Here is an 18,944-nt window from a genome sequence, read left to right on the forward strand (position 1 = left end):
CGGAAGAGCAAACCTGGTGAAAATGGTGTGGCTGCCCAATTGTTATACCTATTACACAATTTTCTAGTTTGGTTGACACAAACTGTTTAGAACAATTGATGCGACTTTCAGAGACCTTATATGGAAATATGAAAAACCATGAATTAAGCTAGAAACTCTGCAACAAGCAAAAGATAGAGGGGGGAATAGCGGTCTCTAACTCCAGATTTTATTATATGGCAGGCCAACTTCAACATTGGAGTGGATGGGAGGAGCTAGATAATCACGACCCCCATACAGAATATACTAATGAAAGCCTGTTTCCAATTATTAAACGGTAATTTCTATCAGTAACTTCAGGCTGGGTTCACACTTGTCTGACAAACGCTCCGACATGTCTCATGACGTGTGAAAATCAATGTTTCCCTATGAGAGCCATCTTAACTGGTCCGACACAAGTCGGTCTGACTTTGAAAATGCTCCCTGTACTACTTTGGTCCGACTTTGATCCGACTTCAATGATATTCAATGGGCTGAAGTAGGATCCTTGTCCTTACCATCCGACTTTTGACATCTGACATGGTGATTACAGCAGCAGTAAAAGGAATTTATCTCGCAGTGGGATTGTTTTGATTGGTCAATGAACAAGTCACAAAGTCGGATCAAAGTAGTATCCTGTTCATGAAAGTCGGATGAATGTAGGACCAATGTTGCAGAGCAAAGTAGGATGAAAGTTGTGTAGTATAGTGTGAACCCAGCCTCAAATATGACACGCTTTACAAAGCCAGACTTTAACATTCCAACTACAATATAATCCATCTGAGATTCTGTTGAAGGCAACCTCAGTATGACCTATGAAACAAGGATTAATAGGGGACCTCTACCTGATGCTGCTAAATGCAGAGAAAGTAGATGGACAGGCGAATAGTTTTACCCATTGGCAAAAAGACCTGAAGGATCTTAGTAAGGAGGAATGGAAAGGAGCTATGGAGATTCTACCTGAGGTATCTATCTCACTATCCAAGCAATTGACCCAGCTTTTTATAATACATAGAAAAAATGTATAAAGTGTGGCGCTATTACTGTCCCTTTTAGAGAGATGTATATAAACCTTCTCTATGATTCAGAACCTCATAAGGGGTGACCCTTTAGAGGAAATGTGTGACATTGAAACAGAAATGTATCTGAGTGGTGAACAAATGCAATGATTTTCACCAGTGCATCTAAAACTGATGTTAACCAATATTCAAAAATGAATGTGAATAAAAATAAATAGCACGGATATGCTATATATACACAACCTGCAAAGAAAAGTGTAACCTCAAAAATGCAGTGTAAGTGAAAACCTATAGTGATATAAAAAAGAAAAAATCATAAACTCCAAAAACAAAATATGGACCATCAAACAACTGTTCTAAATAAAAAGTCCACAGTTTCAAAACTTTGAAAGAGAGGTCATCATGATTTCATCAAGATTCATAAGGGAGCATAGATGATCCAGTAATCCTATGAAATGTGTAAAATGACCACCAAACACCCGGGAGTGCCTTCACCATCAATATGGGGGGTAAGGATGGGTACTCTTACCAAACTGTGTGGATCCTGCTCACCATACGGTGGTGGATCTTATGAGCATCAGAGACTGGATCGATCACCAGGACTTCTTGTACACATTTTTGATTCCTCCTTGGTATATCGTATACACACTATCCAATGTGCATAACATGCGACTCTTTTCCAGAGTAAGAAGAAGTGAAGACAGTCCTTGCTCGACTCACCCAAACATGATGTATAGTGGAGACAAAAAAAGGGGATGGTTCCTCATAGCGTAAAAAGTATTAATGTATTCTAATAAACTTTTTTACAGCCACATATAAATCAATGCCAAAAAAGTTTTAGATGCACTGGTGAAAATCATTGCATTTTTTCACGACTTGGATACCTTTTGTGTTTCAATGTCACACATTTCCCCTGAAGGGTTACCCCTTACGAGGTTCTGAGTCATAGAGATATGTATATAAACCTTCTCTAAGGGACAGTAATAGCGCCACACTTTTATACATTTTTTTTCTATGTATTATACAAAGCTGGGTCAATTGCTGGGATGGTGAGATAGATACCTCAGGTAGAGGTAATAGCGCCACACTTTATACATTTTTTCAATTTCACAAATATTAGTCTGTGTAGTGTTTGGCAGCTCGCCCACTTTTATTGTAGGATTGGCGCAATTATTTTTTCCATTCTTTCTTTTATAATACATAGAACTCATTACACTCTGAACACACAAATTATATGCCTGGGGAAAATATACATCGCCCCTATGGCTGCAATGCTCCGTATCCAACGGATCTCTTATACATATGCTTTTGGCGCTGCTCTAAGCTTCATAAGTATTGGGAGAAAGTGTTTCAGGCCCTGAATACATTATGTCGGACAGAAATAACAAGTGCACCTAAAATAGCAATATTGGGAATAATTTCAGATGGAGTTCTACCTGTAGAGATATATATGATGTGGACTAGAGCCCTCTACCTAGCTCGTAAGCTTATCTTACAAAAGTGTATTGCTACAATGCCACCAACTCACAAATGATGTAAGGTAAACTATATATTGAAAAGAGAAAGACTAGCCTACAAACAGAGAGGAGCACACATTTTAACAAAATATGGTCCTACTGGCTTGATTCTAGTAATTTGCATTATGACGGTTTATGTGAGCAGGAGGGGAGGGAGGGGGAGGAGGTCTAGGTGGGGGCGAGGAGATTGACTTATAATAAATTAAGAAGCAGAAAACAGAATGAAAATGGAATCCTATATAGATAGAGGTTTATGTTTGTTGTATTGTCTTGTTGGATGTTCTTTGTAAAACAGATAGAAAGGGGGGTGAATGGCAAATGTATGCTTGTGCCACATCCAGTATATATTAGAAAAGAAAGGGGTTCCCCTGGGTGGACTTTTAAGGCACACGGATAGTATTCCAAATCTACAGGATATTGAGGTAAAAAAAAACGTTTTTATTCACAATTACACATATTTATAATTTTTTTTTTATAAATATGTATAATTGTGAATAAAAACACATTTTCTTTTCCCTTTGTAAAACAGATATTATAGCTATTGATTTTTTTTTTTTTTATCTTTTTCTTTTTTTTTTTTTCTATGTCCACTTAAGAAATTAAATGAAATATTTACTATTAATTCATTAACACATTTTTGTATGTAATGAGCAATAACAAAAAATAATTATTTGATTTATTAAAAAAAAAAAAAAAGATGGTTAAGATAAGATGTCCTTTTGTGGGGTATTTTCAGAGCATAACCTTTCTATGAGGATAAGTTTTGTTGGGTCCAATGTGGTTTGCGGCTTGGACGCAGTGTCGTATTTGAAGGTATAGCCACAAAGGGAATTTACAGTTTATCATTTGGGAAGCAAGGTCTTCTCTATTCCTAAATGTCTCTTTGAAAAAAGTGTTTGGCTAGGATGTGTTTGAGGCCATGAATTAGAGAGAAATTGTCGGAACACGTCTGGAAATTCAGGATTGAGAGGGGTCAAAGGGCCTGATGTGGATGACAGGGAAAGTTTGTTACTTTGTGAAAGCAGCGTAAAGTGGGACCTATAAGCATGATCGGCGGTAGTGGTAGGAATATGTTTGGTGTGTAACCAAGGTGCTGAGGCTAGGGGGATAGAGGAGAGGGATTCTTCCAGGTGTAACCCATTTGTTTTGTGGCTGCATGGGTGTTCCAATCCACTATCCTTGTAAGAAGGAAGGCTCGATAGTAGTTGTGTAGGTCAGGGAGGCGAATATACCCCTTTTTGAATTTGGGGAGTGTGAGGTATTTGATGCGTGGGCATTTATTGTGCCATAAAAATTTTGTGCAAATATCTTTGTAGGGGGTAAGTGGATGGGCATAGCTTTCATGATGTATAGTAATCTACATAGAATGATCATTTTTCAGTATTATAGCAGCTCTTCCAAACCAAGAGAAGGAGGGGACATACCACTTTTTGTAAATCTGTTTTTATGGATGCTAGGATTGGTGCAAAATGCAGTCCATATATTATAGGTCGGAAAGGCTGCGAGTTGGGGATGCAATTGTCTTGGATTTGCAGATAAATGGCAAATTGTTTTGACATTGGGTTACTGTCTTTGGGTAAGGAGATGTTCAGAGTGTAGGATTTATCAAAATTTATTTTGAGGTTGGAGATTTTTTGAAAGTGAGCACAGTACAGTCCCTTAGCAGGTTTGGAGGGTGGGGGGGAGTTAGGTAATGTAGGGATCCTATAAAAATATCATCTGCAAAGGTTGCAATTTTAAATTCACGCCCCGAGCCGGAAAGTCCTTGGGTTATCTCTGAGACGGTTAAGAAAGGGCTCCAGGGTGAGAACGTAGACAAGATGGGGATAAGGGGAAACCCTAGCGTGTTCCGTTGTGGATAGAGAAGGCATTCGACAGGTAGCCATTGGCTCTTTTGCAGTAGGGTTTGTTTACAGTGCCAGGATCAGGTGGAGCATGTTTTCCTTCAGGCCAACAGCCCTGAGAGGTTATTCTATGTAGTCCCAGGCTACTATGTCAAATGCCTTCTCCGCATCCAATGAAAGAGAAGCCACTTTTTTTTTTTTTCTTAGATGAGTTTAGCCAGGAGTGGAGATGTTTTGGCTTTGATGGTGCTGTCCCTGGCTTCTCAGCCAGGGATGAAACCCACTTGGTCTGTGGACACTAGTGACGGGATAAGTGGGAGAAGGCAGTCGGATAGTATTTTCGCAAAGAGTTTGGTGTCTACATTAAGACGGGAGATGGGACGGTAGTTAGAGACTAGAGTGTGGTCTTTGGGCAGAAGGGTTATGTGGGCTTCTAGGAGACAGTGTGGGGGAAGCGTTGTGGATGTGAGAGTGTTGAACGTGGAAAGGTAGGGAGCAACAAGAGTATCCGTAAAGTTTTAAAGTATGGGGCTGGGAAACCACTGCAGATTTGTATTATTTTGATGATTTTTTTTTTACATACTGTAAAGCCCAGTGATGTAACGGCTCAATATCAAACACACTTCATGCCAATTTTGTATTTTAATTTACCTTTTTTTTGGCTATTATAGGCAATGCTCTTCCAGAAGATATTAACTGTCTGGCTGCAGATCGCATGCTGGTATTTGTATCTCATGGGAACCTTCTTAAGGCATTTGCAAAGAACAAAGAGGTATGCAATTAACAATAGTTTGAAGATTTAGAAATTATCACATTTCCACGCTAGAGCCATTAATGATTGTGTTTAAAATTTGTATGTGACCCTGTCAAAATGATAAAAGTAAAAAAAAAAAGTCTCAAATCTTCACCCTGTTCAAGAGCCATTTAACTGTGGCAGAATCTTCGCATCAACACGTTTCTAGGTGTGTTTTGATGCTTGGCCTCCTGCTACACTGTGATTTTATCCTCTGGCCCCTACATCAGTACTGTGTCAGTGGATCTGTTGTAAACCTTTTGCCATAGATCTTGGACAGTCGGGGACATGTAAGAAATAAGTCATGTAATTCTTGAGTTCCAAAGTAAACCAAGGTTTTTTTCCTTTAACCATTTAAGACCCGGACCTTTATGCAGGTAAAGGACCTGGCCAATTTTTGCGATTCGGCACTGCGTCGCTTTAACCGACAATTGCGCGGTCGTGCGACGTGTCTCCCAAAAGAAATTGGTGGTTTTTATTTTTTGCGCTATAAACAAAAATGGAGCGACAATTTTGAAAAAATAAAATCAATATTTTTTACTTTTTGCTATAATATCCCCAAAAAAGATATACATTTTTTTCTCAGTTTAGGCCGATACGTATTCTTCTACCTATTTTTGTTAAAAAAAATATCGCAATAAGCGTTTATCAATTGGTTTGCGCAAAAGTTATAGCGTTTACAAAATAGGAGATGGTTTTATTGCATTTTTATAATTTTTTTTTTTTTTTTACTACTAATGGCGGCGATCAGCTTTTTTTTTTTTTTTTTTTTTTTTTTCTCGTGACCCCGACGTTATGGCGGACACATCGGACAATTTTGACACATTTTTGGGACCATTGTCATTTTCACAGCAAAAAATGCTATAAAAATGCATTGTTTACTGTGAAAATGTCAATTGCAGTTTGGGAGTTAACCACTAGGGGGCGCTGAAGGGGTTAAGTGTGACCTCATATGTGTTTCTAACTGTAGGGGGACGGGGCTGGACGTGTGACGTCATTGATCGTGTTTCCCTATATCGGGGAACACACGATCAATGACACTGCCACAACGAAGAACAGGGAAGGTGTGTTTTTTGCACACACCTCTCCCCGCTCTTCAGCTCCGGAGGACCGATAGCGGGACACCGGCGGCGATCGGGTCCTGCGGGCGCAGTCACGGAGCTTCGGACCGGGTCGCGTGCAAGACCTCACGGCTGGGCTTAAAGGGCCACGTACAGGTGCGTGGATGTGCCCAGCCATGCCATTCTGAAGTCTAGGCAAAAACTTCATTGGGTCAGCTAGGTACCAATATTGTTTCTCCAATGATGGGTGTTCCACTGATGTCTACTGCTTATTCCTTGATGTTTGCCCCTTGGTGAGATTTAATCTTTCTGTACTGATGACCAGTAAAATTAAGTGACAGGAAATGACAAGAAGGTCATGCCAGTATTTGGAAAGGCGCATCAGGACAAATCTGCATGGAGGCGCAGGCCGGCACATAGTCGTGGATATGCTTGCCTAGGTATGTGTGGACATGTGCGACCACATATGTGAGACTGTGCCTGCCTCAAATGCTGGCTCCAAGCATGCTATTTTAACTCGGCTGCACATGGGCAATGCTGTCTTGTCTACGGTATTCCTTTGATACCTGTAATCTGTGGCTCTGTATCTGACTACCTGTTATTGACCCGCTTGGCTTTACTTACTCCTGATATCTGCTGGCACTGAACCCAGGCTTACACTTGGACCATGCATGTGCCTGCTCATTCTGTTCCTGATTGTAAAATTGATGGGACCAATCTTTATCGATCACAGCCGTTTGTTTGCTGTGCAGCTGTACTATTCAGAAAATGTTTTCTATTTAAAAAAAATTCAAGCCATTCTGTGATTGAACAGAGGGCGTATAAACTTAACAATTTCCCCTTTTGGCTTATTGCCATCTGTGCCCTGTTGTGGAGATTTCGCTTCACTTCCTGTCTTATAGCCAAAACAGGAAGTGAGGAAATCCCAGCAAACTAAGGGACTTGTTCCAGGTCATTGGAAAAGTTCCCCTCTTACTTTTCTGGGGACAGCCCAACATTTGGGGATTTTCTTACTTTCACTTTCAATGCTAATGGTAAACAGGACACACAGGGAAGGTGACACGGGGACACGGACAGCAATAAAACCTGACACGGCTTCTAATCAATATGGACGCCGTCCAAACCTAAAGAAAATGTTTTGCCTTTAGTTATACTTTAAGTATAGTAGATATTCTTGTGTCAATATATCTTTCTTTTTCCAGGTAGTTCACACATACAGTGGACATGAGGCAGAAATTCATCTAGTGCTCCCATTTGGGGATCATGTAATATCTGTGGACATTGATAATAACATGATAATTTGGGATGTTGCGTCAGAAGGTAAGATTGTAGGTTATTGCTAAATATGTATGTTTTTATGCAAAAATGCACCTGTGTAGTATTAAGTATATTGTGTTTTTTTTTTTTTTTTTTTTTTTATAACCTTCAGAGGAATACTTGCAGATGAATTTTGATAGAAGCTATTTCACTATCTCTGCTATACTGCACCCAAGTACCTACTTGAATAAAATTATTTTGGGAAGCCAGCAGGGAACTCTTCAGCTCTGGAATGTCAAATCCAAGTAAGTAAAGAATTTGTATTTGGTAGTTTGACTTTTTGGGCTAGATTTACTAAAACTGGAGCACTCTAGCTTCAGCTTGTTCAAGTAAGCTTTGACCATAAAACCTGGAAGCTGGTTTCTATAGCTGCACCAGATTTTGTACGCTCCAGTTAAAACCCCTGTGTGTGCAGATGTCCATGCTACTGTTGAAAAATACATTTTACTCAAGTTTTTAAAGGGGTTGTAAAGGTTCGTTTTTTATTTTCTAAATAGGTTCCTTTAAGCTTGTGCATTGTTGGTTCACTAAACTTTTCCTTAAATTTCCTTCTAAATGTTTTTTTTTTTTTTCTTTGTCTGAATGTCTCCCTTCCTGTTCCTCCTCAGTAAGCTGTTCTGGCTGACTAACCCCCGGCCTGAACGGCTTGGATGATGGGGGCAAGCTTACTGAGGAGAAACGAAGTGAGAAATTCAGACAAAGGGGGAAAACATTTTTTAGAAAGGAAATTGAAGGAAAAGGTAAGTGAACCAACAATGCACTAGCTTAAAGGAACCTATTAAGAAAATAAAAAACAGGGACCGCCCTGTCATCTGCCGGCTCAGTGGGGATCAACGAAGCGATCCCTGCTGAGCAAGCGGATGTTAAAGGTACGGATCCTCACGGGATCTGTACATGTGAAAGGGCCCTTAAGCTCAAGTATACTACACTCCACATTTGTTTACAAATATAGTGGGTATAGAAAATAATCCCCCCCCCCTCTCTTTAAAAGAATCCAGTTTTATTGCTTTGCAGCCTCAAAAATGAAGACCCACCGTTTTTTGTTTTATCCAGCTGTAGTTGTGCAATGTATAACTCCAAGTGAAAGAACACCAACCTGTCACAAAACAATAAAAAATTATCTAAATCAGAATCACTGAGTTGAAAGGATCACCCCTCCTAAAAATGACCTGTAAACTCAATCTGGTGTAGCTAATCACCTTAATGCAGTGTTTCTCAATTCCAGTCCTCAGGCCCCCCCCAACAGGTCAGGTTTTCAGGATTTCCATTATTTTGAACAGGTGATTTGATCAGTTTCACTGCCTTAGTAATCACCACAGCCTTTTCATCTGAGGGAAATCCTGAAAACCTGACCTGTTGGGGGGGCCTGAGGACTGGAATTGAGAAACACTGCCTTAATGGCACACAAAGCCATTTGATTTTCAAATGTGATCACCCGTGGTCATTTTGATTAGCTCACCATGAAAATGGCTTTTCTGGAGCATTTCAGTTGTGCAACTGAAGCAAACAATCAACTATGGGTGGCAAGGCACTTGTTACTGGGATCTCTGGGATAAAGTTGTGGACAGGCACAAGTCAGGAGATGGATACAAAAAAATGTGTTTATCAATGCCTAGAAGCACAGTGAAGTAGTGAAGTCTATTACTAAAAAGTGGAAGGTATTTGGTACAACACAGACCCTCTCTGATATCGCACCAAACTGGATGAAAGAGTCAGGAGTAAAGTGGTCAGAGAGGCTACCAAGAGGCCTACAGCAACTCTAAAGCAGTTGAAACCCTCCTATACAAGCCACATTTGTGGAGAATTTGTGATATTGTCGCATGCATACAATGACCACTCTGTCCTTTTTTTTTTAATTGTTCACTATTGTTTCTTGGCCCTACTTGCATGTACAGAGAACAAATAATGCATAAATTATGGTTTTACCATGATTGTTGGGAGTTCAATTTATTTTGCAGCTTTTTTGGTGGTTGGTTATGGTAATGGCATAAAAATATATGCAGGTACATTTTAAGCAATTTTATATTTTAATTTTGAGCAAGTTTTCCTTTCATAATAAAACAAAATGAGATATCCATTAACATTTATTACCATATAAAAGCCCAATCTGTCCTGGGGGGAAAAATATATAGTTCACCATGGTAGTAAAGAGGTTAAAGCCAAACTGAACTGTGTTTGATTGGCCAAATACATTCCAAGTGCATCAATACGGAAGGTGTTTTAGAGTATTACAGTTCTTATTTAAAAATCAATCCACTGATTGGGTAGAAAATGCCTTCCTCTGCCACTATGCTACATCAAAGGGTCCTTGTTCTTTGTGTGAAAGCATTGGCCTCTCTGCAAAGTTCTGACATGCACCATGCTGAACCAGAGTTGGAGCTCTCCAATAAGCAGGAAATATGAGCTTTGCATGGGCTTGAGAAGAATATTTCTGTATGCCTAAAAATGACCTTAGTTTTTTTTCCTTTTTATAGCAAACTTCTGTATACATTCAAAGGCTGGGAAACTGGTGTGACTGTTCTTCAACAGGTATGTAAATAAAACTGTGGTTTCATCACAATTTAATAAATTAAACACCCACTGTGCTTTTGTGAGTGCTCAAAAACTTTAAAATATATTCCGATCAACCCACTATAAAAATATTGTTCCAACGAACCAATAAAGAGGCCAAATTAATAATCCATTAAAACAAAATGTAAATACCGTATTTATCGGCGTATACCGCGCACTATTTTGCCCTGAAAATCGGGGCAAAATCGTGGGTGCGCGGTATACGCCGATACCCGCTTTCCCGCCACGAGTTTGAATACTGCGCCGGCATATACCGAGCGCAGTACACTCGTGTATCTTCGGGCAGTCTCGGCGCCTCTCGCGCTGACGTCCTGAGCGTACAGGACGTCAGCGCGAGAGTTGCCGAGCCTGCCCGACAATACACGAGTGTACTGCGCTCGGTATATGTCGGCGCGGTATTCAAACTCGGCGCGGGAAACGAGCGGGGAGGATGCGAGGACGCCGCACCCGACGAAGAGGACACCCGAAGCCGCAGACGAACCCGACAAAGAGGTAACCCGAACCCGACGATGGACGCCGCGCAAGACACCAAAACTGTAAGTACAAAACATCTTTTCCCTGTTCGTCTTTCAGGACAGGTACTGTAGAGAGAGACACAGGCTCCTCCCCTCACAGGAAACACCGCCTTCCAATTAGGAATTTAAGCCTCATCCTCCCTCAGCTCCTCAGTTTATGGTGTTTCCTCCGGAGGGGAGACACCGCTTGGGCCAAGGGCCAGACAGCTGGGGAAGCTGAGGCCAGTATTCCTGAGAGGGGGGACCTGTTCTCCCTGGGCTCAGGGCTATTTTTTAAGAGCATGGCGTCCTGGTTGACTGGGGAAGTCACTTACCCAGGACATCGCCGTGTAGCGTCCCGCGGACATTCCTGGGGTGGATTCAGCCGCGGAGGCCTATTTACTGATCGCACAGGGGTGGCGCTGCAGGCGGGGTGCACGCTCCCTGTGAGAATTTCACAGTCGGCCAGGAAGCTGGGCCGGACCGGAGGACGAGTGACGTCAGTTCCGGGGGGGGCGGGCACTTCCGCCGGATACGCGTCATTGGTCCCGGACGCTGCAGTGTAAAAGGCCTGACGCTGGGCTGGTGCGGCCTCTCTCTTCTCAGCCGTAGGGTCGGCGTTTTTGCAGGCAGTCGCGACCACATTCCTCAGCGAGATGTCGGAAGCAGAGGCTTCCCGTGCACCTCCGGATGACGACAGCACCAGCCACTCTAAGGTAAGGAGAACCCTGGGGTGGTGTTCCCTTATCATGTTGTACAGCTTCACTGGTGATTTTTTTGTTTTCTTCTCCTGGTGGTCGGGGAGTTTGTTAGTGTAGTGTGTCTGGAACCCTGGTGGTGGTTGGTCCTAGAACACTCCTGGTGGTTACCTGTGTTAAGCGCTGGTCTCTCTTTTAATCTAGCCTCCACTTTCTTCTGTGTTTTTCAGAAATCCACAGAAAAATCAGCCCACAGCAGGAAGAAATGCCCTTCCTGCAGATCTTCACTTAGTGAAAGTTGGAACAAAGCACTTTGCAGGAGATGTATTGAGGGGCTGGTTAAAGAAAGGGAGGCAGAGCAGGCATCTGAATTAGCAGCTTCTATGAAAGAGCTTTCTGGCACCTTTCAATCGTTTAAAGATATTTTTGCTAATTTTCAATTGCCCCAAAGCAGCCCTTCTGTAGCGCAACAGGTAATTCCACCGAATCCTGAGGTTCTTCCCTCTGGGAGTAGAGAGAAGCCTGCGGATATCAGAGAGGATGCTGAGGAGGAGCAAGACAGTGCCGCTTCTAGCTCCCAAGAGGAGTCAGATAGTGAGAAGACAGAGGCAGGGCCCTCAAAAGTCTCTCGCTACAAGCTTTCCCTTGAAGAGGTGGAAGAGTTATTGGAAACTATCCACGCTACTTTAGGGATAGTTGAGGAGAAAAAGACACTGTCACTCCATGACCAGATGTACAGTGGTTTGGGAGAACAAAAGAAAAGGGTTTTTCCAGTCCATGAAGTCCTGGTCAATGCCATCAAAAAAGAGTGGCAGGACCCAGAGAGGAAACCTTTCTTCTCAAACTCTTTGAAGAGGAGGTTTCCTTTTTCTGAAGAGGAGGCTTCAGTGTGGAACAAATCCCCCAAACTAGATGCTGCCTTTTCGCAGGTATCCCGACATACGGACTTGGCGTTTGAGGACATGGGGGTCCTTTCAGACCCCATGGACAGGCGGATGGATTCGCTATTAAAAAAAGTCCTGGGATGCTTCCCAGGGGAACCTTAAGCCAGCTATGGCAGCAACAGTGGTGGCCCGTAATCTAGAGCATTGGCTCTTACAGATTAAGGCACATATTGAGGCCGGAACGCCTAAAGAGACTATACTTTCCTCTTTTCCAACTTTACTGAGTGGCGTGCGGTATTTAGCGGACGCCTCAGCAGAGTCAATCCGCATGTCGGCCAGGTCTACAGCTCTATCTAATTCTGCAAGAAGAGCTCTCTGGCTCAAGACATGGCAGGGGGATAGCGCCTCAAAGGTTAAGTTGTGCGGGATCCCCCTTACAGGAGACTTATTATTTGGGCCAGGCTTGGAGGCTGTCTTAGATCGTACAGCCGACAAGAAGAAGGCTTTCCCCTTAAAGAAAAAATTTGGGGGACAGGCAAAGAAAAAATTCTGGACCCAAAAGAAGGTGGAAGTCCCCAAACCTGAGGGAAAGAAAAAGTTTTGGGGACCAAAAGGGAAAGGCCGTGCCGGGGCGCTTTTTCGTGCTCCTGAACAGCCCCAAAAACCTCAATGACGGAGTCAAGGTGGGAGGAAGGTTGGGGGCCTTTCTCCCACAGTGGGAGATGATCACCAGCAACCAATTTGTGCTGGGGATCATAAGGAGAGGGTACAGACTAGAGTTCTCAAGTCCCCCCCCATCCAGACTCTTAGTCACCAATTTGCCGCAGTGCAAAGAGAAATCTGTGGCTCTGATCTCCTCTCTTCAGGAGTTGGAGGATCAGGAGGTGGTAGTTCGGGTTCCATCGGAGGAGATAGGAAAGGGCTTCTACTCCCACATATTTGTGGTCCGCAAGCCTTCAGGGAAATTCAGGCTTATACTGAATTTAAAACCTCTAAACACCTCAGTCACGTACAAACGGTTTCGGATGGATTCCATCTATTCCGTGAGGACACTCCTCCTTCCGAACTGCTTCATGGCATCCATAGATCTAAGGGATGCCTACCTACACATCCCTATAGCAGAATGCCATCAGAGATTTCTCAGACTGGCCATGAGGTCCAGAGAGGGGACGTTTCACCTACAATTCAAAGCACTCCCCTTTGGGCTCTCCTCTTCCCCCTGCATATTCACCAAGGTGATGGTAGAGGTACTAGCCTTTCTACGTCTCAAGGGCATCCTGGTGTTAGCTTACCTGGACGATCTGCTATTTTTTGCAGACTCCCCGACACGGTTGTCCCAGGACCTCCAGGTTGCAAAGGAGATTCTGGAAAACCTAGGTTGGCTACTCAATCTGGGAAAATCCAGCCTGACACCCTCCCAAAGAGTCACTTTTCTGGGATATGTACTGGACTCAACCAGACAGATGACTTTTCTCCCAATAGAAAAAGTTCAGAAGGTGGACAATGTAATATCACTTCTTCAGAGCAGTGGCCAGCTTCCGATAAGGAAAGTCATGTCAGCTCTGGGGTTATTAACATCTTCTCTTCCTGCAGTGCAGTGGGCGGGTCTGCATTTCCGACCTCTGCAACTGTTCATACTGAACATTTGGGACCACAAACCGGAATCCTTGGATTCCCTGATATCCATACCGGTTCACATCAAGAGGTCCCTTTGGTGGTGGAGGAAGGGGGCGAACCTTTTACAGGGCCTGGATTGGATCTCCCCGATCTCCAGAACAGTGACAACAGATGCCAGTGGCTCCGGTTGGGGAGCACACCTGGACTCCCTTCTGACACAGGGTCGCTGGGCAAAAGAGGACTCGCAAAAATCTTCGAATTGGAGAGAACTAAAAGCGATAGAGTTAGCCCTCAAAGCCTTTCAGAAGGAGCTGCAGGGACAGCATGTTCGAATCAGGACAGACAACTCCTCCGCAGTAGCTTATGTCAACAAGCAGGGGGGCACCAGGAGCAAGTCCTTATGGGATCTGACAAAGTCTATTCTCATATGGGCGGAGGCCAATGTCTTGTCCCTCTCAGCCATACATCTGAAGGGAGAATTAAATCAGGTCGCAGACTTCCTCAGCAGGAAGAAACTGAGGGAGGGCGATTGGGTTCTGAATCAAGAAGTCTTCAGAGCGATCACTCAAAGATGGGGTCTTCCGGAGGTGGATTTATTCGCCTCAAGAGAAAATGCCAAGACTCGGCTCTTTTTTTCCCTAACCAGGTGGGATGGAGCTCTGGCGGTGGACGCTCTGGCCCAAACCTGGCAGTTCTCCAGGTGTTATGCTTTCCCCCCTCCGGTTCTAATACCAGCAGTCCTGAGGAAACTGCAGGGGGAGAACACAACACTGATTCTCATCGCACCTCATTGGCCCAGGAGACCATGGTTCTCTATCCTAAAAAGTCTATCGATAGAACCTCCTTGGATTCTACCAATCCGGGAGGATCTCCTTTTACAGGGTCCAATCTGCTGCCCGCAGGTAGAGAGGTGGAATCTGGCAGCTTGGCTTCTGAGGAAGAGCTGCTGAGGGGCAAAGGGTTTTCAGAACGCCTGGTTGAAACACTCCTAAGCTGTAGAAAGAAGGAGACACAAGCCATTTACCAAAAAGTGTGGAAACGGTTTAACATCTGGTGCGCAGAAAGCTCCTTCAGTGTCAACAGCTCTGTGGCTGTTTTAGAATTTCTACAAGCTGGAGCTGATAAAGGGCTGGCAACTAGCACGCTGAAGGGTCAAGTGTCAGCTCTAAGTGTATTTTTTGAAAAACAACTAGCATTTGACCCTTGGGTCTCTAGATTTTTTAAGGCTTTGAGTAGACGGAGACCTGTAAAAACCTCCAACTTCCCAGTTTGGGATCTCTCATTGGTTCTTCAGGCCTTTACAGTAGAACCATTTGAGCCTTTAGACAATTGTAGTTTAAAAGTGATCACTCTCAAAACAGTATTTTTAGTAGCGATCACTACTGCCAGGAGAGTGAGCGAACTCGAGGCCCTATCTATTAGGGCCCCCTTTTTTCAAGTTTTTCCGGATCGCATCATTTTTAAGACAGATCCGGCTTTTCTACCAAAGGTAGCTTCTAAGTTTCACAGAAGTCAAGAAATAACATTGCCTTCTTTTTGTTCAAATCCTGTAAGGGAACAGGAACACAAGTTTCACAACCTAGACGTTAGGAGGTGTGTCCTACAATACTTGGATTACACAAATCAGTTCAGGAAAGCTGATTCACTATTTGTTTTGTTTTCTGGGTCCAGGAAAGGGTCTAGGGCTTCTAGACGCACGATAGCCAGGTGGTTAAGGGCAGCCATCGTTCTAGCTTATTCTTCTAGGGGAGTAGAGCCTCCACAGGGTATCAAGGCTCATTCCACCAGGGCAGTAGCAACTTCCCAAGCAGAGTGTGCTGGTGCTTCCCCGGAGCAGATCTGCAAGGCTGCAACTTGGTCTAGTTTTTCAACGTTTGTAAAACATTACAGACTGGACCTACTTTCAACCAAAGACCAGGCTTTTGGACGCAAAGTACTGCAAGCAGTTGTCCCACCCTAGGGTAAGGTGCTCGCTTATCCTCTCTACAGTACCTGTCCTGAAAGACGAACAGGGAAAAACGGGGTTACTTACCGGTAACATCCCTTTTCCAGGAGTCTTTCAGGACAGCACTGGTACCCACCCTCTTTGTTGTAGGGGATATTATGGAAACTCATCAGACGAGGCCGTCAGGTAAGATGTAATTTTATACTTTTATGACGTGTTCTTGTGTCTCCCCAGCTGGCCGGAGGTACTCTGGAAAAAACTGAGGAGCTGAGGGAGGATGAGGCTTAAATTCCTAATTGGAAGGCGGTGTTTCCTGTGAGGGGAGGAGCCTGTGTCTCTCTCTACAGTACCTGTCCTGAAAGACTCCTGGAAAAGGGATGTTACCGGTAAGTAACCCCGTTTTTTTCCACAAGAATTCGGGCAACTTTAGGGGTGCGCGCTATACCACGATAAATACGGTAATCCAAAACAAATAATCTAGAGCAATACATTGATGAGTGCATATACTGTATATGCAGCCCTGAACTCTGCATTCCTGAACTCTTTGTAGCACACCCTAGATACAATCGGCTCTGAGGGCAACCATACTGCTGATGCGGCCCACAATGAAATAGTTTGACACCCCTGATCGAAATTTAGAACACGTCAAAGGTAGTAGCAATAATAAATGTAATGTAGCAAAGCTCCTTTCTTTACTGAGACATCCACCCTTAGAACGCTAAACCAAACACCACATGCTGTCCTCCACCCACATGGATCTGCACTTGCCAAATGTTATTGGCAAGCTTTCACAAATATGGCAATTGCACTAATGAGCTCCCAGAAAGATGAAAGTCACCTTTTTCAATCACTGAGCTGTCTTCTGATGTTTACATGTAATATCTCCACTAGTGAGCATACTGTGACGGTATCGGTATGATATCCCCGTCAAGCATTCCCTCCTCTCCATACAAGACCATCACAGGATCCCCCACACATGAGTCAAGACTGGATGCTGGAACCAAGACTGAGTTTAATGTTATAACACACAGCTTATATGTCATTTCCAAAACTGTTACAATGACAAATCTCCGCCCCCCTCACACTGGGGCTCCCATACAGAGTAGGCAGACACGACGGAGCCGAGTCTGAAAACACATTTTCTTTAGATAATGACATGGCTATGGATATCCTGATCTGGCACGGTCCGGAAAGCATCAGAAGCTTTGCCTGACAGTTTGCCTGACAATATTGCAACCCACTCTCTTCTAGCTATTCGGTGCAGGTTACATTGTCGCTCAAAATCCGCCAGGTAGTTATCAATCTCACAGTCCTTTTCATCAAAAGCTTTAAAAGCGCTAAACGGAATCTTCCTTGTGTCTGCTGTGCTGTACTCACTGTTCGGAGAAGGTGCGGCTGCTTGTTGGACTGCTGCCAGTTTTAACTGTAGTTCTGCGTTTACTAACAGGTCCATCACTTTCAGCACCACATCCGGCGTTGGGTTCGGGCCGAACCATGCTAGCTTCTCTCTCATTAGCTTGTTGGCTGGCGATTCCTCCTCCTGAATCACTGGTGTCTCCATCTCTTGTACCGCTGGCGTTGCTGCAATCCCGTTCTCCTGGTCTATCTCCATTGATTCTGCTATGATGACCCGTTCGGTTCTGTTGCTAGCAATCCTTCCACGAACTTCCAGTAGTTCTTCCAGTGTCTGCTTGGAATCCCGGGTGTAAAGGAGAGTAGAAGGGAAAATCCCACTGCTACCAACCAATTGTGACGGTATCGGTATGATATCCCCGTCAAGCATTCCCTCCTCTCCATACAAGACCATCACAGGATCCCCCACACATGAGTCAAGACTGGATGCTGGAACCAAGACTGAGTTTAATGTTCTAACACACAGCTTATATGTCATTTCCAAAACTGTTACAATGACAAATCTCCGCCCCCCTCACACTGGGGCTCCCATACAGAGTAGGCAGACACGACGGAGCCGAGTCTGAAAACACATTTTCTTTAGATAATGACATCAGTGGAGTTGAGTACTAGTTGTACTAAATACATTAACTAGACAACTCGACCCCGCATATAGAGAGATAATTACCACAATGAAGCAATCAGAATAATTAACACAAGCCGCATAAACACAGATCTCCTTCACACAACACAATAGATCAATTAACCTTTAGAAATAGTGAGGGGACATTAGCACTTCAATAACCGGATGGTAATCACAATGGCAAGCAGGGAGCATTAAACTGAGACATATAGGCAAATGTATCACACATACAAAGGAAGAAGCCATACATATATGCGTTAATGTAGAATTATCAGCCTTTTATTAACACAAACCATTATACTGTTAAATTGTACAACAAAGCATCCAAAATATCCCCAAGCAGACCACAGCCGTGAGTAGCGAGCACCCGGCCTGTGTCTCGCACACAGCTGGCCACACTGAGAGAAGATTGCCTGTTGCACAGCTAAATGCTGCCAATCAACACACACACAGCCTGGATTTACCCTGTGTTTTGTTGGTATGATGACTTCTTCCAAAGAAAGCCTCGTGTTTGAGGCCCAGCCTATAAAGATGACACAGATAAGAGGGTAGAGTCCCTCTTTAAGACAACCTTCTCTCTGGTAGGAGAGAGAGGGTCCAGGGAAACTGACCAGAAAGATCCTGCCATATGACGGCTTCCTATGGATGACACACCTGCAAGCTTCATCCCGAGATGCACTGCATCCATAGACGCAAATGGTGCTTCTCAACCCCCACCCTCATCACTGGCTGTGATTGACAGCAGCAGGAGTACATTAGCAAAGCCTGCAATACTAGAAAGTGAGAGAAGAGAGCTTCTGCTGATGGGCACATTCTGGATCGAGTGAGGACTAAAATGTTTTTATGCTTTAAAAACACATAAGGAAAAGGTGAAGGCCTTGCTTTTAGAAAAGAGTGTCGCCTTTAGAATCCAAAAATAATACCTTTCACGTGCAAGCAGAAGCCCACATCCCAGCTCTGTAATTGGACTCAAGTCCACTGGTTCTGGAGGCAAGTCCTCCACACAGTAAAGGGACTCCCCTGCTTGCATGAGTGGGGGCATCTTCTTGGCCTTTGTAGCTGTCTGAACTCAGGAAGTCTCAGACAACTGAGTCTACAGGATGGTGTCCAGTGGCAACAAGCTGGTGTTTG

At 43.8% G+C, this 18,944-nt stretch overlaps 1 protein-coding gene across 1 annotated transcript in view; it reads left to right on the forward strand.

The window, feature by feature from the left end:
- WDR36 (WD repeat domain 36) overlaps positions 1–18,944 on the forward strand; it is a 90,731-nt gene that overhangs the window by 11,246 nt on the left and 60,541 nt on the right. The window contains exons 3-6 of the mRNA XM_040343300.1: positions 5,070–5,170; positions 7,455–7,572; positions 7,682–7,814; positions 10,044–10,098. Of these exons, the coding sequence (XP_040199234.1) occupies positions 5,070–5,170; positions 7,455–7,572; positions 7,682–7,814; positions 10,044–10,098 (407 nt within the window). The remainder of the gene's footprint in view (positions 1–5,069; positions 5,171–7,454; positions 7,573–7,681; positions 7,815–10,043; positions 10,099–18,944) is intronic.

Source organism: Rana temporaria, chromosome 1 (genome assembly GCF_905171775.1).
Source record: "Rana temporaria chromosome 1, aRanTem1.1, whole genome shotgun sequence".
Classification (NCBI taxonomy): domain Eukaryota; kingdom Metazoa; phylum Chordata; class Amphibia; order Anura; family Ranidae; genus Rana; species Rana temporaria.